This window comes from Colletotrichum truncatum, assembly GCF_014235925.2.
Source record: "Colletotrichum truncatum strain CMES1059 chromosome Unknown Contig_0010, whole genome shotgun sequence".
NCBI lineage: Eukaryota > Fungi > Ascomycota > Sordariomycetes > Glomerellales > Glomerellaceae > Colletotrichum > Colletotrichum truncatum.
The window spans coordinates 1,414,532-1,439,449 of record NW_027222407.1 but is presented as its reverse complement, the minus strand read 5'-3'; the positions used below and the strand labels follow the sequence as shown (position 1 = coordinate 1,439,449).

General features: G+C 48.5%; 6 protein-coding genes across 6 annotated transcripts; 3 read left to right on the top strand and 3 right to left on the bottom strand.

Annotated features, from left to right (window-relative positions):
- Positions 1-718: 718 nt before the first annotated feature.
- Positions 719-3,050, top strand: CTRU02_213834 (transcriptional regulatory protein; the record flags this gene model as incomplete). Its single annotated transcript, XM_070206137.1, has 6 exons — positions 719-897; positions 949-1,824; positions 1,892-2,275; positions 2,324-2,544; positions 2,597-2,812; positions 2,866-3,050. 6 exons carry the CDS (start codon positions 719-721, stop codon positions 3,048-3,050), a joined length of 2,061 nt encoding a protein of 686 aa, XP_070060169.1.
- A 446-nt stretch (positions 3,051-3,496) lies between these two features.
- Positions 3,497-4,564, bottom strand: CTRU02_213833 (amidohydrolase family protein; the record flags this gene model as incomplete). Its single annotated transcript, XM_036731091.1, has 1 exon — positions 3,497-4,564. One exon carries the CDS (start codon positions 4,562-4,564, stop codon positions 3,497-3,499), a length of 1,068 nt encoding a protein of 355 aa, XP_036577176.1.
- Positions 4,565-6,494: 1,930 nt separating this feature from the next.
- Positions 6,495-8,295, bottom strand: CTRU02_213832 (C-x8-C-x5-C-x3-H type zinc finger protein; the record flags this gene model as incomplete). Its single annotated transcript, XM_036731090.2, has 5 exons — positions 6,495-6,548; positions 6,616-6,747; positions 6,802-7,857; positions 7,929-8,072; positions 8,209-8,295. The coding sequence occupies 5 exons, from the start codon at positions 8,293-8,295 to the stop codon at positions 6,495-6,497; spliced, it is 1,473 nt and encodes a 490-aa protein (XP_036577175.2).
- Positions 8,296-11,418: 3,123 nt separating this feature from the next.
- On the top strand, positions 11,419-12,405 carry CTRU02_213831 (uncharacterized protein; the record flags this gene model as incomplete). The annotated part of the gene is made up of 1 exon (XM_036731089.1): positions 11,419-12,405. The coding sequence occupies one exon, from the start codon at positions 11,419-11,421 to the stop codon at positions 12,403-12,405; it is 987 nt and encodes a 328-aa protein (XP_036577174.1).
- A 5,691-nt stretch (positions 12,406-18,096) lies between these two features.
- CTRU02_213830 (uncharacterized protein) lies at positions 18,097-20,511 on the top strand (the record flags this gene model as incomplete). The annotated part of the gene is made up of 2 exons (XM_036731088.1): positions 18,097-18,586; positions 18,716-20,511. 2 exons carry the CDS (start codon positions 18,097-18,099, stop codon positions 20,509-20,511), a joined length of 2,286 nt encoding a protein of 761 aa, XP_036577173.1.
- An 835-nt stretch (positions 20,512-21,346) lies between these two features.
- Positions 21,347-23,205, bottom strand: CTRU02_213829 (enoyl- hydratase; the record flags this gene model as incomplete). Its single annotated transcript, XM_070206136.1, has 6 exons — positions 21,347-21,480; positions 21,607-21,784; positions 21,918-22,034; positions 22,124-22,162; positions 22,296-22,426; positions 23,007-23,205. The coding sequence occupies 6 exons, from the start codon at positions 23,203-23,205 to the stop codon at positions 21,347-21,349; spliced, it is 798 nt and encodes a 265-aa protein (XP_070060168.1).
- Positions 23,206-24,918: the final 1,713 nt, after the last annotated feature.

Here is a 24,918-nt window from a genome sequence, read left to right as displayed (position 1 = left end):
CGTATAGGTGGCATTTCTCCGCGGCACGGTGAGTCTCCGCATCGAGGTGTCATTGCGAGCGGGCCACGACAGTGCGCTTTATTGCTCCTTTACGCGGGGTAATTACCGACCAGGTGGCTCTGGATAATCGTCCCGCTTGTAGATCGGATTGAGCAGCTCTAAGCACCGACTTGGTCCGGATTGTTTACAATGACGTCTGTCGAGCCCCGCTTCGGCTTGGACATTGTCCTGTCGTGGATGAGGGTCCGTGACGTAACCTGTTGTCTTGGTTGAGACAGGCTGAGTTGTGTTGTTTTGAGACCAACAGTGTAATTTGATGCCAGGTCTATAACCAAAGACGCAGTTTTAGAACTCATTGTAACTCATGTTGACTTTTTCACAGAAAACTAGACTCACTTAATGTGGGCGAAACCAGCACAGAACGCTCAGAATGGGGAAAAGTGGTGTTGTTGGTTGGAAGAACTAACTGACTAGCTAGAGGGCTGTGGAGGCTGGCTAAGACCAGTGGTGGCGGCCGTCAGCCCACGTGACGGGCCGGCGAGGCCTGCCACCCACACTTAATTAGACTTCCCGATTTGCCGTGTTTAAAATACGCAATTCAAACAAAATGTGGGAACACCGAGCGTTCCTCATCTCCACATCCTTCAACCCTGTTTCGGCGTGGTTTATCGGCAATTGAACCTCCTTGCCTCACATCATCTCCGCCAAGCCCGCAACCATGTCGTCGGTACAGGTGCCGCCACGGAAGCGCCGCAAGACGCAGCTCGCTTGTAATCCGTGCCGCGCCCGTAAGTCCGGCTGCGACGGCATGCGTCCGGTGTGTACTTCGTGCAGGACTAAGGGATGGGTGCAGCAGTGCGCGTATCAGGAGTCGGTGTTGCGTGCGTCGTCGCGGCCGTAAGAAATCTTCAGACTCTGTTGATTGAACAATACTAACGAGTTGCTAAGGACCATATCGGAACTTCAGCGGAGATTGGAGAGGCTTGAGGGGTCGCCTGTGCCTTCGAGTTCCATTCACACGGCTGCAGTAGGGAACGGAGATGGTCCAACGAGAAAAGTCTCGAATCCGAGGCTAGCTGAGCATGTCTCCGAAATTAGTCGCCATCAAAACAGTGAAGTCTCGCATAACGACGATGAGACGGTTTATGGCCCCTCTTCTAATATTTCATTCCTTCGCCAAGTGACGCTCGCGGCTGATCCTCAGAGCCAGAGCCCGGATGCTCCTGGTGAGGCGACCGATACCGCGCCGACGGTGCTTGGCTTCTCTACTACGCAACCTAAAGGCCCGGATCCTCTGCCTGAGCCCGTGATGCTGCCTGAAAGGTGGCTGGCCGATAGCCTGGTCGAGGCTTTCTGGGAGTTCGTTCACCCCGTCTTTCCGATCCTTCATCGCCCGTCATTCATTGCATCATATGAAGCTTTGTGGCAACCTACAAGAGGCAACGGCCACAAGCGAGACTTTAAGGATGTGGTGTTCCATTCGACCTTGAGCATTGTGCTTGCTCTGGGCTCTCAACGCACCGACCGAGTCTCAGTTGCAGAGCAAGCTGATCTGGCAGACAAGTTTTACAAGCAATCTGTAAAGTTAGTTTCAGTTGATACACTTGACCATTCCTCGCTTCACGTCGTTCAGCTCTTTCTGCTCAGGGGCGTTTATCTTCACTACACATCATACGCAGACCGGTGTTGGAATACTGTTGGCGTAGCTTTACGGATTGCACAGGGTCTTGGGTTGCATCACGAGGGAGACAGGTCTATCGCGACAAACCAACTTCGTCGGGAAATGAGACGGCGCGTGTGGCATTGTTGTCTGACTTTGGATCGGTAAGTTGGATCTAATCTGTGAACGCATTCCTTTGAATGTCACAATTGACGTCGGACGCGCTTGCAGATTAACGGCAACGACCTTTGGACGACCGGTTCTCCTCTCTCGCCAGTACTCTGTACCGCCCCCAGCAATTATCGATGACGAATTCCTTTCAGAAACAAGCGAAGGGGCTCAGCCTCCGAGCCATCCGTCGTATCTGGTGTTCTTCGTTCATTCGTTAGAGCTTTTCGACGTGTTGAAAGAAATCCTCGGCAAATTCTATGGGGATGGCGACTATGCTCTGGAACAACGAGCTCAGTCTCTTAACGATGTTCTCCAGTTATCTTCGAAACTGGACGACCTGAGCGATCTTGTTCCCGCTTATTTGAAAGAAAACGCCAGTCTAAATGGATATAAAGAAGAAATACGAGGATGCTTGCAGATGCAGGCAAATATCCTCAAGTCCAGGTATTAATTTAACCCCGGTTCAAGACATCTTGCTAAGAATTGGAATAGAGTCCTGTGGATCCGCCTCCTGCTATTACGTCCTCTGCTCCTCGCGGAGGCCAAAAAGGCCAGTCGATCACGACTAGCTTTACCTGGCTCATCTACCCTACGAGAGAGCTTTGGGCACGCAGTCAACACCCTCTGTGTTGCCACAGCCCATGCTGTCCTCCAAGAAATGTATGAGAAGCTAGGGAGTGTTCGCCAAAACTCAGCTTGGCATGTCCTGTTGTGTAAGATCACAACCCCAGGGATAGCAGTGGTCAAGACTCACGGTTCTTATAGTCACATTTGCGGCAGCATCTACCCTGGTTGTTGCTACATTGTGTCCTGGTCTTCAAGTAAGCTTTCACACCGAGCCAACAAAGACATCTTGGGATCATGCATTGCGCATCTTTGAATTTCACAAAAAACACGTCGCTTCAGCTGCCAGGGGTATCGAGGTCTTGCAGAGATTCCGTGACTCGGTTGCCGCTGTCTCACGTCGCGACGCCCCCGCAGGTATGTTTACAGCGTTGACGAGAGTTTCGTGTGCGGAGTAACTAACAAGATAGAAGAACAAAATGATGAGCCCCATCAAGTACAGGAGGACGTATTGCTCCCTTTCAGCACTGTCCCTGGCCTAAGCCAGACGCCGATGGCCCAAGACTTTGGTGACTTTTTGGGCTCCGACTTGCTAAATGAGAGCTGGTTTAATACGCAAGGTATAGATTTTGGCAACTGGCCCGTTTTTCAATGATAGAAGTATCTAGACATATTTATGAAATAAAAGCAAGTCCGGCAACCAGCGCCGACGAGTGTGTATTCTTGTTTTACTGACAAGGTCTAAAGACCAGATGTTTGCTTTTTCTGCACCGCATCACGATTGAATAACTGGAGCAAAAGAGTATTTAATATGTGTCAAGTGAATAGACGCATGAGATAATAATTACGTGAAAACAAAGTGTTGAGCCTCGGCGCCTGCTTACTATCAGACGCCACCATGGACTTTGGTGCTGACTTTTGACTTGGACGAGGACAGGTTAAACACCCAAAGTTCCAATTTCAGAAAGTAGTCAATATTTCATCAAGAATTTCCGCCAACACAATTCACATCAGCACAGGCTCAAACTTGTGAATAATCAAGATTTGGCTAACTACGCCCGCTACACAAATGGCTCTTCAAACTACTAATACATGACATGCTCAAGAGACAGGGGCGTCGGAGTCGTGAAACTTGTTCAGTTTCAACAGCTTCTTTGCGTTATCCCTTCCAATCTTGCGGTAGTTCTCAACACCGCCGACGGCTTTCTTGACCTCTTCCGCCTTGCCATCCCACCAGGCGGAACAGTTCTCGATCGTCTCGTACGGATAATCGACGCTAAAAAGCACGCGGTCGGCGCCAATCTCGTCCACCACGTACCTGAGTGTCGACGTCGAGAAGTGGCCGCTGGTGGTGACCCAAATGTTGTGCTTAAAGTAGTCGTAGACGGTCTTCTTGCACATGCGATCCTCGTTGCCTTCTTCCTTGGCAATAGGCTTCTTGACGTCTTCGAACCAGTGATGAATTCGAGGGAGGTCGAAGGGGATATGTTCTCCCAGGTGACCGACGATGATCTTGAGGTTCGGGAACCGGTCAAACACACCGTTGGAAATGATTCCCATCAGGTGCAGGTTCACGCCGTTGGCGAAGCTGAGAGGGGGGCCGACGAGGTACTTGCGCTGCGCGTACAGCTTGTCGTACACCACATCTGCCGGCGCGGCGGGATGGATGTACACGGGGACGTCGAGGTCGGTCACGACTCTCCAGAAAGCGTCGTACTCCGGCTGGTCGTAGAACTTGTAAGTCTCCCCGTTGGGGCCCGCGTGCTGGAAGTCGCAGAGCAGCGCGCCGTGGAAGCCGAGCTCCCTGACGCAGCGGGTGAGCTCGCGGCCGGCCTGGGCGGGGTCGTGCATCGACAGGCACGCAAAGGCGCCGAGCTTGTCGGGCCGGGACTTGACCTGGTCGTGGGCCCAGTCGTTCACCTCCGCGGCACGGCGCTCGGCCTCGGCCTGGTCGGCGATGCCCTGGATCCCGGGAACCGTCAGGGAGACGATGGTGTAGCCGATGCCGTGGTCGTCTGCCAACTTGACGCGCTCCGAGTTCACATCGCTAATCTGACGCATGTAACGATCGCGGTCGCTGGGGTTGATGTAAAGGGCGGCTTCGCGGCGGGATTTGTCCTCCATGCCGGCCACTTCGTAGGCTTCTTCGAGTGCGATCTTGCCTAGCATTTTTGACGGTTTATCAAGGACTTGGTTTGTGACTGGTTGAGTGGGGCGTTGCTTGATATTGTGAAAGTACTTTTCTTTTGCTTTTGATGCGCTTTCTGGTGTAGTAGTCAAGAAGTGCCAGCTTTGGGTTCTTGTCACCAACTCTTATACTTGAACTTTTGTCCTATATCAAACGTAGTCAAGGCCATGGAGGCCATGGCTGTCTCCGCGTATCCCGAAGGCTTTTTAGCAATCATGACGTCTGAAAGCCCATAGCCAGACACGTCTGAATCTGTTTAGTCAGTCCTTTCAAGGCTGGAAGAATGGAGTCGTGACAATAATCTGATATGGAGGGCCCATTTTGTGGTGGCAATCAGTCCAAGCTTTTCGAAAGTCGTTGCATTGACCAATGGGAATCGTGTTTTATCTCCGCGGCCTCATCGGGGAGATCGTACGCTTCCGAGGATTGGCGTCATAGGGCTCCGAAGTGGGTACTCCCATCCCGGGAGCTTGAATTTCAAGGTAGGATCTTGTAGCAAGATTCGGCTACGGCACTGAGACAGAAAAATAGAGCTATGCATCCTCGATACCGATCCGGCTAGAATACTTCCAGCGGGGCTAGTAGAGATCCTTGCGGCACTTGGTGGGTTATTTCGCATGACCGTGTGCTATGGCTTTCAGACGTAATGCAAGTAACGGATTGCAAGTTGGTATAGACTGAGACAGTATTTTCTAGAGCTTGAAGCCATATTGAGGTTTTGCATGTCTCAACAACACTATCAAGGAACCTTTGTAAGTACTTAACCCTACCAAGGTATCTCACACACGGTCAACTGGCATTCTTTCAACGGCAAGCGGAACCCCGTATTAGCCACAGTTGCAACATTACCTGGTCGAATCACCCAAGAAGCAAGGCATGTAATTCTTGTTGAATATCAACAGCTTACATATATTTCACTCGATACCACTCACTTACCAGATGAGACCAGACACGTTTGTAGCAACTGGGGCTTACAAGACAACAGATAGAATCATGGCCACCGGACTATAACGAACACGAAACGCGTGTCGCATTCTATTTGACAAAGCAGACTTGGCGTAGGAGTGATTTTGGTGCTGGCCCAACAAGCGAGGTGCATTAGTGGCCTGCCTAGAAAAGACACAGTCGTTACCAATAGGATCGCTTCGCCTGCCGATCTCGGGCAGTAAAGGTACCGACACAAAGGGGGGGTTGATCCAAATTCGAATCATTGCCATATTGATATCAATCGTTGGCTAAAAATTGCCAGTTATTGCTCATGTTCCTATTCAATGTTATGGCATTCTCTTTTGAAAGGCCTTATCTTGGTCCTACCTACTATGCGCGCGCACATTCACAAAAAACAAATGACTGAATGCTGACGTGTATCTCATCGCAAGCTAAGAGGCTTCCTGCAGGGGAACCTCTTTTTTAAGTCGTGGCCGGCGAATCAGCTGCTCATCAAGTGAGGGGTTGTCTGACACCGGTCACGTAGTGGTTTTGACTGCAAGAATCCTTTAGGCATCATTCGTAAGGGCGAAATCTGCCTAATTGTGCAGAATGCGGCCGGACCAGGCATAGGAAACTGAGTGTCGCGCCTCCATTCATGGAGACGGAGGTGGAAAATCTGCTGCCACTTGGCGAAATTATCGTATGCTAAAGAGAGCTTGGGTGAGAGAGAAATGGATGCATCTATAGATTACTTCTTAAATCATGGCCATCTTGCAACGTTTTGGTTATCAATTTCTTCCCATGGCTTTGACGACGTTTGCCATGATTTTTGCTCAGGTCCGGCGTGCCTCCATACCATACCATTGAAATTACCTATGTGACATGATTTCCTCTCCTATAGCTGCTAGGAATATCCTTCGCTGTCTTGTTTTGGTGCAGCCAATAAACAATAGCTATGTTTGTTTTTTTAAGTTGGCGCTGCTACGTCGCCATAGACTGGGTGCTCCCATCCTCAAAAACCTTGAGGCGGGGTTTCTGCAAGGAAAAAAATGAGTACAAGATCTTAAATCACATGAGCATGTAGAGAAGAGGGGTGACGAACAGGATCAATATCATGATAGCCCTCAAAGCGGCAATGGGTGTGCTCGCAGCTATTCAGCCAGCGGCAGTGGTGACCCAGCATGCAAGTGACGTCGATGCAGTCGGACATTTGGCTGCAAGGAATTCCTCGGGACTATGAAAAAGTTGGCATAAATATTATTTTTTTGAGCTGGGGGGGGACGTTTACCTTCTGTTTTAGCACTACTAGTTCTCCTGGACTAAGCTTCTCGCCATGGGAGTAGTTGCATTCGTCTCCGTTTTTGCAATTGCCGTGAAGATGATATGCGTTGCAAACATTGCCAGCTTTCTGCATGCGTTCTTTGAATCGCTTCTCCGCCGCTATGTCGGTTCGCGGAAGCGGTTCATCGACGCGCTGGCTCTCTGCATTGAGGAGGTAATACTTCCGGAAAGCCTGTTTCTTGGTCGAAGAAATGTCGATTGTCTTGGTAGGAGCAGTAGACTTTGTCAAACGGGACCATGACGGTGGCGTTTGCGCACCCCCGCTAGATGGTGAGCTCATAATGCCAGGAGGCTGGCTTTCGTTCGTGTCACTCCTCAGCAGAGCACCGCCGCCGCCATTGCCGTTCTGTTGCTTTGGACCTAAGGGCGGCGGCAACGGTTGGATACCGAGGGATGCAGCCATATTCGTGATAGTGTGCCTGTCGGGGAGTTTCTCGGTTCTGAAAACCGAAGGGAAGCTAATCCTATGGAAGTTTAGGTGTTTAAACCCCTCCTCAGCGGGTGTAGTCTCAATAAGTGTTAGGCGCGGATGGACTTTTGGGTCCAGCTTGTAAGGCTCAAGAACAGGAAGGTAACCGTTATCGTGGCAGGGGCCGAAGAAGATATGCTTGCACTGAGTAACGCGGACCATGACGCGTAGCATCTCCCTGATCTTATGGTCGGCCGACTCCTTGCCAGATCCGACATCAATAAAGCTGAAAAGGGGCTGTGAACGACCAAAGCCCCGGCCAAAGTCGGCGAGAGTGCGCTCGACAGTGCTGTTAGGTATGATTCCGGAGGCATGAAGCTTCTTTGCGAGTCCGTCCATATTCAGTACGATTTGGACAATGATGCTCCAGTCCTCGCTGGCCGACTCTGGATATGCGTCGGTAACATACTTCTTAATCTCGGCCCACAAGAGGTAGCCAGCCTCAGCGCCTCCATCGACACCTTTTTTGAGAAGGGCATCCTGAAATACTGCGCCATCTCCGTCAATAATAACAAAAACGAATGGATTAGAATCCTAGCATCCGTCAGTCTCGATGTCTACGTCAAAAGTCAGAGTAGACCAGAGTGGGCCATGCCGTAACTAACGTTAGCCTTTTTAAGTAGGGATACTTGGCTTTCAAATTTTTGCGCCTTGGTCTGCCACATCCGCCGAGACTCGACCTCGTTGCTGTAATCGTCGCACTTTTCCTGATACGCTTGCTGGAGCTGTCCAAAACGAACGATAATTTCCTGTATTTCGATTGTTAGATATCAAAATTATGAGGCAAACTACGTCGTTGTAACCAATCCCCTCAAGGCAGTTACAAGACTGACGATTTTTTCGGCGTGAAATCTTGACTCTTTTTCCACAATCCCGAGTACTGACTTGAATCATCTGATCTCGTGTGTAATCATTCTGACGAAAGATTTCCAGCTGCTGGACGTATTTGGCTAGATCATTTGAGCTATCCATGTCGCTGCCTTGATCATGTATAAAACTCATATCGGGTAATTTACGACTCTATATTCGCCTGCGCTGGCGAGCCGCTGATTGATGGTGATATGCTGGGCTGTGAGCTCCTTCTTTCATCAATGTGAAATGGGGAGATGAGGTTGTGAAGGTTTTGAGCTTGGGACGAAGCGCTGCTTCATTATCTAATCTAGTGTGGGGCCATGCTGGGGGGGCTTACTTCATCTCAGGCCATTCAGAGCGGTCGCTTTCCATTGTTCTGGGGCTTCGGAGCCCCTTGTGCGGTCCAATCTTAGTGCCAGGCTTTTGACCATCCAGTAGGTTTGGGGGTCTTGTGTTCGCTGAAATCCGAAACTAGCGGGCCAATGAATATCTACTCCCCCGGGCACTGTTTGCTGCGGAGCGGGGACTTGCATTTATTTTCCCGACGTGGCAATACTTCTTTCGATAACTGGTTTTTCTGCCGTTTGTCTTGCCTGCCTTTCTGCAGACATTCTGTGTCTGTCAATGGCAATGGTAGGACAGCCAAGCTAAGGCAGTATATGGGTGTTTGACTGTTTCTGTCTGAGAATAGAGAATTTTCTAGAATGTTTTGTCTCACATCTTGCACCACTAACCCCCAGCTGACCTAAACTCACCAGAAACTAGCATTCTGCCTGAAGTCGGGTAGCCCGGATTAGGGAAAATGACAACGTTTTCTTCTCATTCTATCTATTTTTCGAATTTCCTTGTTGTCGTGATGCCTTCGAGGCGAAGTGCGCAGCCTCACCATCACGTGACCCACATATCGCCTGTGGGGATAATCCCGAAATGGAATGACCGGAATATCTTTATTCCGCTTCGCCCACAAAAACATATTTAGGCACAATATCGTTCCATAGTGTAGTTAGGAGAAGACAAGCCACTCAATCTACTACTTTGAATACATGCCTACGTTCAGCACTTTGCTTCACCACACTTGTGGTAGCCTCCCGATTAATTCAAAGGGATAATGATTAAGGCAAGTAGACAATTGAAGTTTCTGGACTTTTCTGCTGGTCAATGGCAGTGAACCTTTGCCATATTCGTGTTTGACTCTGGGGAAGAACCATTTTCCTTGTCAACGTACAAGTACGTTGAAGAATCTATAAAGTGTTATGACATGTCACAGCCAGCCTTCCTCGTTATGTCTACTTAAATGCAGAGCGCGATCAATGTCGCTTCAATTAGTTCCTATCATCGAGTAGTGTTCAATGTTGTCGTCGTTTTAAATCTTTTCCCGGTTTTCACTTGCTACACAGACAGAAAAAGAATCTGAATTGAACAAAGCAATAGTAGCACGGTTCGTAGATTACGGTCCTTGATTCAGAAATGCTTGACATACTCCAGTAGAACGAAGTAATTAGATTGTCATAGACATATACAATATGGTTGAGTCTATAATTCACATGCTCCCTTGCTGTCACGTCAAAGGGTAGGACAACCCTACAGGTTCTGGTCCTTCTTCAGCAAAATCCAACTTCCACCATTGCACGCATCTCTCTACTCCTCTCGAATGTTCTCATAACCCCTTTCGCACGACAAAATTACCCTATAAAAAGTTTCGCTAGTAATTCTACCTTAACATTAAAGGAATGAGTTTGGCGCTAGCGATAAGCATAGAAACAGACTTAAGCGAAGACAGGTGAGAGGCGCTGAAGAGCGCACACGTAACCAAAGCTTCCAAACCCTTTGGCATTCTTAAAAGAAGGAGCAGAAATTATTACAACTCCTTTGCGACCATGGATTTGCGTCAGGTCAAGCCTGTTTGAGGTACGGGTAAGAGCGAATATTCAAAAGGTTGGATCAATTAGCGATTGGCTGGTGTCACTAGGTACCTGGTATTAAACCTTCAGTTATGTCTACTTGTCTTCAAAATATAGATGGGCTTAGTACCCTACGTTTATACATTAAACCTTCCATGACATTGTAAGTCCTAGGTCTAGGCTACGCTCACCGTAGTGAATGGTGTCATGGATGTGCGCAGTTTGTTGTTTACTTTCCAACCTGGCAAGACTAGCTAACGTCCCACACCCACTTCTGGGCACCCCCCACATTTGGGCACCCCATTTACACCAAAAACGCCGTTTTTCGAAATTCTATATTAAACTAACTACTATACTTACTAAGAAAAGAAAATATATATAAACTATGTTAAGTATAATTATAGCCATCTAATTTTTTATAAAGGTTTAAATATAATAATAGTTATAATATAGAAGTTTAAAACTAAAAGCTTTAAAATGTTAGTAGATACTAGTAACTTACTAGTATTCCTTAACATTAGAAAAATATATTTTCGCTTATATATACTTATTTAAAAATCTAGGAAACTAATATTTATACCTATTAAAAGTATATAATTATATCTAAAAGAGATTTAAAAGTATTACTTTAGTAAATATAGTATAATTAAGGGTTAAAATTCTATAATAGAAACTTCTCTTAAGGGAAATTTTAAATATTATTCTAAGCTTAAAGAATTTTTACTAAGTATAAGAATATATAAATCTACTATATCTTACTTAAAAATTCTAATCATATTAGTTAAATATCTCTACCTATTTTATATATTAAGATATAGGCTAGGTAAATTAGTATTATAAATGTTAAACCTTGAATTTATAATACTTATTATTAATAATACTAGTATATAGCTACTTAAGTATTATAATTAAGTCTTAATCTATTTAACATATATTTATTCTCTTTAATAAGTAAAGTATTTAGTTTAATATAGAATTTCGAAAAACGGCGTTTTTGGTGTAAATGGGGTGCCCAAATGTGGGGGGTGCCCAGAAGTGGGTGTGGGACGTTAAGCCCTGACGCGGGCAGCTTCACGCCGCAGAAACCCCTTTGGCCGACGGAACACCTGTAATACGTATGCGACGCGGATTCCCTTGCTTCGAGGTAAGGTGCTTGTGTAGCTTTAGTCGTTTAGTCGACATGTTTATTTATTGTTTGCAGTCCCTCCCACTTGTCTTTATGATGCACGCTTGTTGTGTATTTTATTTTGTACTTAGGTAGGGTTACAAGGCAGGTTTACGTTTGCCCTTGGCCCCAACTCGACATCAACACGGCAATCCCCCCCAATACCACGATTCCATCATGTCATATATTATTGATGGTATCCAGGGGAGGTCGTTACCGAAGATCGAAACGATTCAAAATGGCCCTATTTCAAGTCTCGTACCCTTTGGATCACTACTCCTGGTCTCCAGTGTAGTCGTTGTCGTCCTGATCGCCAATATACTTGAGAGATGGCTCCTTCGCAAGGTTTACGGGGAGGTTTACATCACTTTGGAACGACCCGAAAACGAGAAGCGGCGGCGCTCTTTCACATACTACCATGTCGGTGCCGTCATGATGTTCGCGCTTTTATGCATCGGCGTCTATCCCGTAATGCGATTCCTCGTGGGCAACGCTGCGTTATCAACTCCTCTGGTTCCAGGGCGGCGCATTCGGATTGGCGACGTTCTCTTTACAGTTTCTCAGACTTACAGCGCCTACTATGTTTTCGAGCTTTGCTTCCGCACCCAATTCGCCAGCCCGCTCAGCATTGCCCATCACATTGGGCTCCTTGCAATTACACAAACGGCTCTTTCCCTTTTCGGCAACTTTGCGGAGCATCCAGAAGCAACAATTGAGTTTTACATGTGCATGGTTTGGGGTAAGATTTACCTCCAGCGTAGGAAGCAGAACACTTTGCTGACAGTGGACGTGACCCCTCTAGGTGCCTTTGATGTCGTGGTCGAACTACCTATTTACGTATCGATGATCGTCTGGAGAGCCAGGCGCGGTGATCATCGACTGCTATCTTACATGGTGTATGGATGTTTCGGCTGGATCCTCCTGGGAGCCACCCTAGAGACTGCAATTACCATCTACCTCCTCCATCGTTCCTGGGATCGCTGGGGACGGATATGGAGGGTCATTACGCCATTGATTTTCTCCCTGTGGATTTCGACACAGCTCTACGGTGCTTCCAGGCTCTTCCTGATGGCTCGCTCGGAGCAAAGAAAATGTGGCAATGGCATGAAGCGGGAGCCAGAGCGTCTTGGAACCGGTGTCGGAAGTCACATCCTCCCTTGCTGAAGGGGATCCAGCCAGACCAGAAGAAGAATCGAAGAGAAAAGCTGTGTGAAGGCTCCAAGATGTATAGCACTTCTTTCAAAGTGTTAATGGTCATTTGATTGGACAATGATAACAGCCGTCACTATCAGATGATTTCCAGCATTCGCCCGGTCGGCCCGCAACTACTCACAACAATAAATCGAGTCTCGGACAGGATGGATTGGATATGACACAGAAATTCCAAGCGTTCTCAGAAGAGTAATTGCCGCCTTCTGCGGGCATACGTCGACGAGGACGGAAATCAACTGACAGCCATTTTCTGGTTTGGGCCGAACTTTTCAGACGTGACACAGTTAACGACTCAACAACAAACGTTAGTGTCGTATCGAAGCGTCTAGTCATGTACCAACAAACCGACTCGGGGAAAATTCGTAATCCTCTTCGCCGCTTGAATCGCGCATTCAGATGAGTGCGGTGTCGGCTCGAAGCTGGCATTGTCCACTGAATCAAAGAATTAGATCGCCCCAAAAGACTCGCATCGTCTTAGCATCGGTGATGCGCCGTCATACTTTACCCAACAGCTGGGTGTACGTGGTGGCACGGAGAGAAACGGTCAAAACAAAGGCATGGAGTCCTGGATACGGCGTTTCGTATTGCATACGCAAATACCCCATTTTCTAAATACAGGACTGGAGCTACATTCCACATCTTACTACTTAATAAATAAGATTAATTCAGGTTTTTTCCGGCGCAGTTAATAACCCAATATGGAAAAAGTTGGGGGGCAGGAGCCGCAAGTGTTTACTCTTGAACCCACATCTCTACATGATTACTGAACCACCTCAGCTTACTCAGGTTTAACTCAATGCTCTGCAGTGACAAATGCAAGAAGCAGGTAACAAACCGCAAACCCTTACCACTGTGTCAAATCAATCTTCACAGGGCATCCTTCCTAGCTACAGCCGGCAGAAACACATATAGGTTCTGACATGATATCACCATGTCTCCACCAGGAGAAGTTGTCAATGTTAATTGGCCCATATCAAGCACGCAGTTGGACAACCAAGGGAGTGCGTGTAAACTGACAGTCGGAGGCCGCGGACCAAAAAACGCCACCAAAACATTCGGTTGCCGGAAATTACCAAGACCCTTACGCCGCACTCGTATCATGCACTGCTGGGGCTTAGGGTACAATACAGAATATTGTGGGCTTGTAAATCACGATCTCTAGTGTAGGCAGACTTCGAAACCAACGTCATAATGGCAGAGTGGGAGGCCTCGTTCACAGGGTTCTGGTGGTAGTACGATGGTACATGCTAAGTCTGGAAGACGCGTCATTCACTTTTCACTAGTCTGGCCTCGTATCCGTCGCATCAGCTTGTTGATGGTGGCGCAAAGGTAAGCGAGAGTGCCTGGTGGAAGAGCCTGTTGCAGATGGCTCTGCATGAGTCCAGATCTGTTTGTGAAGTCACCCAAGGAAGTCACCCAAGGTGCCCAGAATGCTCTCTAAAGTACAAGAGCCAGTTGATCTTGAGATAAGGGACCATAAACACTCTCATCAGATCAATATGGATGTCTGGGAATCTGTGCTGCTTCCCATTCAGTGAAATGGAAACCGCGTGTAGAGCACTCTTGTCTTCATCTTGGTCAAGAACGAGGATGATAACTGAGGGCCTTCTGGCTCTGAATGTTGATATCAACTGAGGAATATGACGTCCAATCCAAAAGGTTTGAGTTAGTTTTTCTGCTCATTAGGGCGTCTTTGAATACATTTGCTTCTCCCCACTGCAATTGATTCATTTTACCCGTATCCTTTATGTCGAGTATCTTCTTCTAGCACGAAGCTTCAAGCGCTCGTCCGTCATTCAGAATTGGCTGACTTGAACATACGACTGGTCTGTTATGAGCACAGGACAAGTGATTATCCTTGTCAAGGTTTCGAGATGATGGGTAGCACCATACATTACTCTGGCCTTTTGGCAACATACAGATTGCCGATGTGAATGACTCTGGTTCTGATATGCATTAACCCTTTTATTTGACTTTTGTCGGCCGAAAAGTATGATTGTGATATTTATACCTACCTCTCAGTCGGCCAGCTTTTGCGAAATTCATCTTGATGACGTATTTGTACCGACGACGATGAGCCCTATTTCAATTTGTGTTCCAGCGGTTGTAGGAGAGCCCCTGTTCATTCCGTTGAAATAGACCACAGGCTTAGTTGGTTCAGTCTCTGGGGTTCATTCGGGAGGAAGCTACATTAAACGTCGCCACAGATATATGCAGCTTGCCCTGGGGCAAGTCTACAGTTTTCTTAATTAAGGATATTGATTGATAAAAGTAAAAGTATGTTCACAAAGGCTCACTATCAAAGTAGGCCAAAACGAAAGTCAGGCTAAAAGAGAAGTTGATGTTTCTGAACAATGGTTAGAAAAAGCAAAAAGAATAGCTGATGTGCTGTCAATCGCGGACGGGAATTGAGCCCGACGTGGGGGTCGAACCCACAACCTTGAGATTAAGAGTCTCACGCTCTACCGATTGAGCTAGCCGGGCGATCGGAAGCACCCAGCTGGATTGTTGACGATTCGGGGCTTGGGAAAGAATATGGACATTAGGCTGCTACTATGTGTGGATATGGGTGTGGGTTAGGGTTCGTTAAGAAATTTTCTTTGGGCCCGCAAGTTGTTCGAAATTAGCGCAGGAACCGATGTGGTACAGACATGACGAAGGGGTCTGGTCCCACTGGGTCGACAATGCAAGTGCCTAGAGCACTTCTCTAATTTTAGAAGTAGAAAAAAAGTTAACGATGGCTTGGAAAAACCTACGCAGAAAAAACTTCTGACTACCAAATAACCCTGAAATACGCCCAAGCTTGCCAAAGTGTTTGAATAGCTGCATAAAGCGAGGGTTCTTAACCCACACAGCTCAGTATCTGCCTGTGCCCAGCTGCTTCATCATGTAAAGGCTGTCCTACCCTCTCGACAATCGGCTCGATGAATGGACATGCCCTTGTTATAAGTTTCCAGATATTGACCAATGGTCTGTGGTATGAGCTTACGGTTTGCTTGAGTGATGAGTTGGAAGAAGCAGCTTATGCCAACCTATCCAGCTGTCTGAGTTTCAGTGTCTATATATGCCCAAAGTCTCGTCTTGCGGGGGTATGCTGAGACTGCCTAAGTCAACCCCGACGAAACATATTCATTTGAGACCTAGCGTGTCAGTTGAGTAATGGAACTTCTCCAGAATGACCACAGACTTTGGTGTTTATGACACCTCCAGAAATGACGTATCGAGAAAATAGCCTTCAAACCTGACGTTTTATTTTGACACGATAATCACCACGTAAATAAGCCCCAGTGTTAAACGGTGTGTTGAAGTGTTCAGATTCACGAAGCTTAACTGCTACAAACACTGCTTTGCACTAGGGCCAGGTCTTCCTACCCAATGTGACTGTCACTACGCCACCCGTCGTATAAGTCACGTAATCTGTTAATTTGGGAGTCTCGGTGCTAAGGAATTAGTTCCAGATACATATTGCGTTGAATGATCAAGAATAACTTGGACGCTGTTTATCTGCGAGACTAAGTCAACAGCAAAGTATTGATAAGCTATCAGCTTTCCGTGGGTGATTGCATTAGTTGATTGTGTATCTTTTATTTGCTTGCTATCAAGGTTCTCAACGATTGCGTGAACAGTTCCACTGGCGCAGGCACTCATAATGGCCATCTTAGCTTCGTTAATGCGATCTATGGAGGTAAGCTAATGGCGTGATTCTCGAGAACAACCCTTGGATGGAAAGTATTGGAAGGAATGCGACAAGTATCAACAAATTTGACGACTGTATGCGACACTACTGGAATCAGTAAACAGTAGATGTAAAGTCAAGTTGGATAGTATGAACGGAATAGCAGCTATTGACCCAACATGACATGGACGAGAACTGCGACTTGACCATGCTGCCTTTTGTTTATATTGACGGACTTCACCAGCCACAACTGCTAAAATAGATTAGGTGGTTCTACAGCAGATACTGAGTTACAAAGAATCATCCCAACACATATGAGTTTGTACATAAAAGGAAGGCGGGATGATAGTAACTTGCTTTTGTGATATTCGGCATTATGACAAAGGAAGCATAAAATGAAACATAATTCTACATCACATGCCAACTGGATTTGAATAATTTGACAATATTGTGCATAATGACATGTGCAAAAGAATACTCATTACATAGCAGTTGTCACTATGGTTCAATAAGGTACATTGCGAGTCAACAAAAATGGTGTGACTTGTTTTGAGTGCCACTTTGATAATCTCAGTAATTAAACCCTTTTAATTGATCGAGCTGAAAACGAATGATATCCATTCATTAAGATATTTGCACGGAAAACGATAAGATAATAAATGTGGTGTAAACGTAATATCTGAAATCAAGTGGTCGGCCACTCCGAGAACCGATGCCAACAAGAAAGCTCATGTTTGTACTCCCAAGGTTTCTCCACAAGAAACTAAATGGATATTATTTTTGGCCAAAGCTACTTTAACATTGAAAAACGCATGCTACATTTGGTTTGCTCTTTTGGGTTATCAGGCCCATCCGTGCGCAAACTTGATCGATAACAGGGGCCGTTAATACCAATGGAGATCATCCGATCTGTCACTTTTCTCCATCTGCTGGGGGGTTTGGCTGCCGGCACTAACTAAGTGTTCCCAATAAGCGCCTCAACCGCGGAGCCGCAACGCCAATAGAAGGAGTCGTGCGCGTCATCACCTACACACGGCAAACCGGGGTCCTGGGACTGGGTGGGCATACCATCACACGTGTGTGCTTGCCCAACACCCAAAGGTGTGTGGTGTGCTATGCAGTATATTGTTTGTGGTTGTGTGGTCACATCGCAGAAGCTGATTATCCTGTTATGCATCCACGTCGCCGGGTACCTATGCAACCAAGACCGCAACCACGCCAGCGGTCCTAAACTATTGGCCCGGTAGGGCTGAGCAACTTTGACCTCTATTGGAGTTGTCTGAAAGTCATTTACCGGCAGGCTGTACGCCTAGCTAGGGTGTCTATCGTGAGACATTACGTCGCGGGGATGTCAACCCTGGATTCCATCCCACCGGGCCCGTATCCAGCTGGGGTTCGGAGTATTTTGCATAGTTAGCTAGCAAGGTAGGTAGGTCAAGAAGCACCATTCCCATCTCGCAATTATGGTATATCACATTAGGGCGATTTTGTGTCTCATTCCCATGTTTCAGGTGTGCGAACAGCTCATGAACAATGTCATTGTCTTTTCAATAGTAATGGAACCAGTGGATTTTTGATTTTCGGATTTATGACAGAAATTTCTACTTCATCGACGAGCAACATACGCCCCCCCCCCCAGCCTAATTTATAATTTCCGTACTGGGAGGAGGGAGAGTGGTGGTGCATGTCGCCGGTAAGACTTTTGGTAGACGTAAAGAGTGATTTGGAATATGCAACAGCCTGCAGTTGCTATTCTGGGGGCCTGAGCTCCTGCCTGTACGGGGGGTGTGGCACGTGCACGGTCCGCCGGAGGAAAGCTCCGCCCAGTGATGTGACAGCGGACGAACTCTCCTACGTCATTGGCGAGTCACCATGAATTCCAGCACAGGACACGCCTGTTTGCTTCAACCTCACATCCCCAACAACATTCAGACCTCATCTCCAGAATTGTAGAGGTCAATCTGGGCATGAATGAGCTTACGCGGATATCGAGTACATCTTCCTACCGCTTCACTGTTAACTGGCGCGCGATGTTCTCTTGCTTCGGATTTGGCCGGTCGCGCGAAGACCGCGAGCGAGAGCCGCTGTTGCCACGCTACAATGATGACACTGCCTTACAGCAAAGGCTGCACGAGAAGCTACACACGTATCAGATGCTGAGGGCGCTTGGAAAGGGTTATATGCCATCAAACGAACAGCTCATCGTCAATCTGAGAACGCTCCTATCTGCCGACATACTCAACCCTGACACGCCGGACCTGAGTGACTCGGGGCGAGCTCTTGTCCTGAACGTCAAACTACTGATTAAGCAGCTGATTGATTTGCTGCTGCACAAGAACGATCAAGATCAAATCCAGGATTTTATCTGGTATTTGAGCAAAGCACGTCTCTCCATAGATGCTTATGACATCGGTGCGCGCGCTCAAAAAGCCAAGACCAGAGCTGATACCGTCGCTGGTGGGTCTTTTCTTTCACCATCCCCATATAATACTCGTACCACCTACAGTTTTTGCCAGGACCCACGTCCCATTAGCTCGATAGTGTAGCACCAAAGTATGATCAAAGTTTAAACTAACCATCGTTAAGCATATAAATCCCTACAGACGGTTGGCTCCTTGATACTAACCAACTCGGATTTCCGCCTTTTAATTTCGGATTTGGGTACCATTGGTCGAGAAGTCTTCCGCGACACCGCCTTTACCTTGTCCGACGTTTCTAAGCAGGCCGCCAAGAAGATTGAGCCGTCCAAGGATGAAGAAGAAGCTGTCCGACATCCGAACGGGGACTCGAAGCCTCCCCCCTCCAAAGACGATATTCAAGATGAAGTCGTTGAGGTTTCCCAGGTTGTCACAGACGGCGTCGCCCGTGTTGCTAATGAAGCCGGTCAGAGCTTGACTGAGCACATTACCGGCGAAGAGCAAGAAACTTTAATCCAGCGCCTGAGAAATACAATTCTTAATTTGCGCAAGAGAAAGGATTATTCTGACTCAGTTTCCACGTTATCCCTGCTCATCAGGCGGTATATGTTGGTCTACTCGCACGCCGTTTCTGATACTATCCAGGTCGCCAGGGAGGACATCGACACCAACCCGGAGGCTGATCGAGCACTCAAAAACTTCTGGCTATTCTTGACCTCGCTTGGCGATCGAAAACACTGGGATGAAGTCGAGCGTATGTTCAAGGTTGTTATGGAGCATGGTCGCAGCGACCCGGAGTTCGACGAGCTCATCAAGCAAATTGGCAACTTGCTCCAAGACATGTTGACGGACCCGGACTTCTTCGAACATGCTGAAGACCGCTTCAAAGAATTAAGGCAAAAGTCAAAAGAGCTTACATCCGAGTCATCAGTCCGTGACGATCTCGACCAATTGCTGGACAAGGTCCATCTGGCCCTACACTCTGTCCTCGAAGACACAGATATCAAGAAAGTGTTAAGCACTACAAAAAGAATTCTCAAGATTTTGTCCCCTGCTCACCAGTACACAAACGGAGAGTTAGTGGCTGACTCGATCAATGTCTTCATCCCTATGCTCGTCCAGGCTATTCAATATATCCCGATCCCTCGCTTGGAGGTTTCAGTGCCGGCCATTGACCTCCTTTTAGAAAATCTAATTTTGGAGCCAGGCCGCACTGTCAACAACAGCTCATTCCTCCCCTTTAAGCTTAACATATCGACTCAAAATGATGTCGAGATCCGGAAAGCCCGTTTCCGAACGACTTCGTCGGTCACAACCCTGATGAGGATTACAATGTCGGGCCTGTCGATTGCGGCTGAGGACCTCGGCTTCTGGCTGCGCCTCCATTCAGGTATATTGAGGCTAGCCGATGCAGGCATCGCCGGTTTTCATCTGGACGAACGTGGAATTGATGTTGCAATTGACGTGGAGGTTGGCAAGGAACGACTTGAGAATATATTGACGCTTCATAATGTCCGTGTTCGCATCCACCACCTCAACTACACGCTCCGCAAGAGCAAATTTGCCTGCCTAGCTTGGGTGCTGAAGCCGTTTATACGACCAATTGTGAAGGCTGCATTGGAGGCCCAAATTGCGGCTAGTATCAGCGAGTTACTTCATTTCGCTAACAGAGAACTTCTCTTTGCTCGTGAACGGCTCCGAGCGACTCGTATCGCTGACCCGCAAGACCTTTGGACATTCCTCAAGGCTGTGGCAGCGAGATTGGTGCCACAGCAGGATCCAGATCTCTACACCCGGGTGGGTGTCTCACAACCCGGACGGGGCATCTTCAAGGGGGTTTACGCCCCCGGCAGTTTGGTCAAAATGTGGAACGAGGAGGCAGCCCTTGCAGGCGACCGAGTGCACGAGTATCAGAGAGACGGGTGGCGCAACGCAATATTCGATATTAGCACTACAACGGTCTGAGGTTGCAGTGCTGCTGGCAATTAAAATGGCGCAGTCGCAGTCAACCAAAAGGAGACTGCAGGAGCAGGAAGGACAAGACACGGCTCGGAGGAGTATGGAATCAGCAACAGCGAGCTTGTGATAATGTGTAGTTTTAGTGGCGTTGACAGGGTGAACAACAGTACCTTTTACGAAATTGGAAAGTCATTGACCGGAATCTGCTCATGGCGCGTCAAACGGTGGACGATCGATCCCGCAGGTGAGCTTGCTTGCATGTTACGTTGTGAAGTGAGATGCAGGGCGCGCAGTGCATCAAACAGCCGACGGCGCAACCATTCTTCCGTCCTGTGGCCCGCCAGGGCCAGCCCGCCCGTGAAGAAATGCAATGCACATGTCCAAAAGCGCTTGTCGGCGTGGCACGGGGAATGTTTACACTACCAGCTCAATCGAGTAGGAGCGAAAATGTGACGAGATCGTCGCCAAGTTTCTGGCAATCAAGGTTGAACGGGTCTCTTGCCTAGAACAGAACAGTACATCAACAGGAACAGAACAGGGCCCGGTAAATTCGGAGGGCTAGATGTAACGGGGGTTCCTTATTTACCCAGCACACTCGACAGAGACGCCCTTCCCAAGCGCCGTCACTACCAGGTAAGGCACCAGTAAGTATGGTTATCTGCTTTCGGGAGACATGCTTCCCTCCCTGACTTGAGTCCCTAACCTAGGTAAACCTATTGTCGCCTCGAGTCATCACGTATTCCTGCGCAGCATGTCGAAATAATGTTACATTGCTCTCCCGGATCCGCACGACACCATCTCATGGTGTTACGCAAGAATCCCTGCAGACGCTTCCCGAAAGTTACGTGTGCTTAAATTCAGGACGTCTCTTTTGTAGGAAGGCCGACATGCCCTCGTTGAAATCGCTCAGACCAAAAGTCGAGTAGTAAAGAGATTTCTCCATGGTCATCCCGGCATCCAGGTGGCTATTTTCAACTGCGAACAGGGGTCAGCGAGTCATAAAAAAAAAAAACAGGGTTTATGGTCTTCGGTGCCGAGGTGGAACCCGGAGCCATCCCAAACGTAAGGTAGTGTAGAATAGGGGAACGGGATCAACCCAACCTGTAAGGACGGCTTGCTTGGCCGTCTTGACAACGGGCCCTGACATGACGGCAATGCGCTCAGCAAGCTTGAGGGCGGCCGGAACAACCTCTTGACGAGGGAACACCTTATTGACGACGCCAAGACGCTCAAACTCGGCGCCGCTGGCTGAGTCGCCGGTAAGGACAAACTCCATGGCCTAAGGCGGGGTTAGTCATATCTGATCCTTTTCGTGGGCGGCTTTTGATGCCCCATTGAGTGATGAATAAGAAAGCAGGTAGCATGAGTCAAACACATCGTTTTCGCTTTTTTTTTTTTTTTTTTTTACTTGCCTTTTGCTTGCCCAGGGCACGCGCTAGCCGTTGGGTGCCGCCAGCACCCGGGATAGTTCCGATCTTGATCTCAGGGAGGCCGAATGAGGCGTCATTGGCGGCATAGATCATGTCGCACTATCATTTTTCCTTTGATAAGCCCAAAAAAACCCTAAAGAGACCTTTCTCGCCTAGCAAGACGATGTAGGATTTCCGATTCCACTTACCGCCAGCGCAATTTCGCATCCACCGCCCAGCTTGAAGGGCTCGCACATTAGCTAGGCTTCCGATATCCAGTGAAGGGAGAATAAAGAAAGCAATAATCGGGGCTCCCAAAACAAAAGGGACAGTCGGGGCCAGGGAGCCCCCCCTCCCCCCTAGACGCCAGGACACACTTACGGCAAATCCGACAACAGCCGCGATGATGGGCTTCGAGAACCTGGCAAAAGCGTCGGTAAGGTCCTTGAGAAAAGCACGCTGGTGGGCCTCTGCCGTGGAGATCTGCACCAGCTCGTTCAGATCCATACCGGCTACACCATAAAACGGATTAGCTAGCACTCATCTCCCCACCACACATTAGATGAAAAGATCCACAGGGGGGTGGAGGGTCTCCTCCCCATTGAACATTTTCCTGAGGTTTCTGATCTCTGAAACGTGCGACGGCCCAACGACAAACCGTGTGCAAGCCCCCTGAGTATCACATCCGTGGGGAATCAGATTAGGATAAGATGGCAGTTGCACTAGGGTGGACATCCTATCGACTGCCGATACTCTCGACGGCGGGGCTTCCTTGATCTTGATGATGATGATGATGATGGGTGCTCGGATGCACGTGGTAAGGGGAACTTGCAGGATGACAAGAAAGCAAAACAGGAAAAAGAACAGAAGATGATGAGGGAGGGAGGAAAGGGGAGAAAAAAAACAAAAAACAAAAAACAGGATGAAAGTTTGCGAAAGTGAGAGGGGCTTGTTTGGTTGTCGCAGCATCCCAGCCCAAACTGCAGTGCAAACAACACACATGCTTTGCAGTTCACAAACTTTGGAACTTTTGGGTCCAGATGTCTCTCTCTCTGTCTCGAACGGGAGGAGAAAACTGGGAATGGAGCTTACCGCAGAAGGGTCCATCAGGACCTCCTGTGACGACAACAGCGCGGACGGATTCCAAGGCATCGAGGTGCGCTAAAGTCGCAACAAGCTCGCCGATCATGGCCTGAGAGAAGGCGTTCCTCTTGGCCGGGCGATTGAACCGGACGAGTGCAACGCCTTTATCCGCGTCCACCGTCAACTGAAGGGTTTGGAGATTATCCATATCAGGCCACGAAGTCCGAAGATACAAAAAAACAACAACAACCAAAAGTGAGGTAAGAAAAAAAGTAACGATAACTTGAGCTAGATTGGATTGGGGAAAAACGGGGGAGGGGAGATAAGACAGAATAGAACGACTGGGAACTTGGACGAGGATGATGGATTGAAAGGTCTACGACGTTGTGTGCTCAACACATGGCAGAGGGAAGAAGAAGTATTGTTTTTTCCTCCCCCCTCTCCCTCCTCTCTGTTGAGCCTTTTTCTTCTTCCCTCATGAGTATTTCTTCTTCACTAACACTGGCACGCATTCCAGGGAGGGCCACCCTGTTATCACCGAATTCGGCCGATGGGGGGACCTGTATCCAGGCTTAGCGTAGTACCCTAATGGGACCAGAAAGTCATAGGGATGGGGGGGGGGGGGGGGGGGGGGAGAGAGAGAGAGTACGGAGTAAGTGGAACATGAACGGTCTGCTAGTAAGGACGGAGTACGTACTCCACTGAACTCGCCTGGGAGCCGCGAATGTCCAGGGCTAACCCCAGACATTGCCCGCATGAGCTAACAGCTAACAGGCCCCCCAGGGCATGGGCGCAAACAGCAAGCGCCAGCAACTGTTCTCACGATCTTGGTACGTACCCTGGGGGGGGGGAGGGCAATATATGACTGATTTACAACACCTTTGTAATCTGCTCCCCTAAACAAAACCCCCCCGGCATAGCCGCCTCTAGGGCACATTGTGGCGGCCAAGGAACCCCCTACCATAGTGAGGTGTCGTAGCTCCCTGCCGCATGGTTCGACTGCTGGTATGTATACCTTCAGACCAGTGAGAACAACAACATGGGGGGAAACAGCTGCCGCATTGGGCGGCGTCTGGTCCGGATTTTCCGTTTTTTCCCGGATTGGGTCGTCTCCTCCGGCCAGCCCCCCCCCCCCCCCCCCCCCCCCCCCCGGCGTCCGGCCAGCGGTTCTGTTACCGCGGTATGGAGACTATTGTTACAGCCAGATTTTCTTTGCCAACGCCGTGGCCCTAGCCAACCTTGTCAGTGTGCTCTCTAACTACTACTACTACTCATACCTCTCTCCAACTTGTATGTACTATGTAAGGATCCGTTCAAACGGACAAACTCCATCGGTTCCAGACCACGGATGGCAGCAGACGCGGATATTCAACCGCCCCCCCCTCCCCTCCCACCTCCTAGACCCCTGAACATTTGGTGATGGCATCTCCGTCGACTTGCGTATGCTGGTACATTTGCCCGTCATGATCCATGGCCACTTGCTGTGTCCACTCTCCCCCCCATTGTTTCTGGTTAACGTCACATTCAAACCTGAGCTCCGCGACACACGCACAAACGGCTTCTGTTGATCAGAGAAGGGCTTGCTGTTCCCCACCGCATCTAAAACATATGTCTGCATACTACATAGTAGGCAAGCGTCTGAAAGAAGAAATGTGGCCTAGCCCTGGAATTCACATGGCGTCCTATGCCAGGATTTGCCCTCTAGAAGCTGTAACCCTGCTCGCCACGGGGGGTTGCTCGATGCAGGCTTCTGCGGATTTTGCCAAACGGGTCTAAGTTGCAGTTCCTATGCCAAGGTCTACTACTACTACTACTACTTACTACTCTGGGCTGGGCGGCCTTCGAAGAGAATTGTCCTTGCATACACACAGACGGATGGGGCCAAACCAAACCCCAGGGAAATCTTTGACAGGGAGTAAGT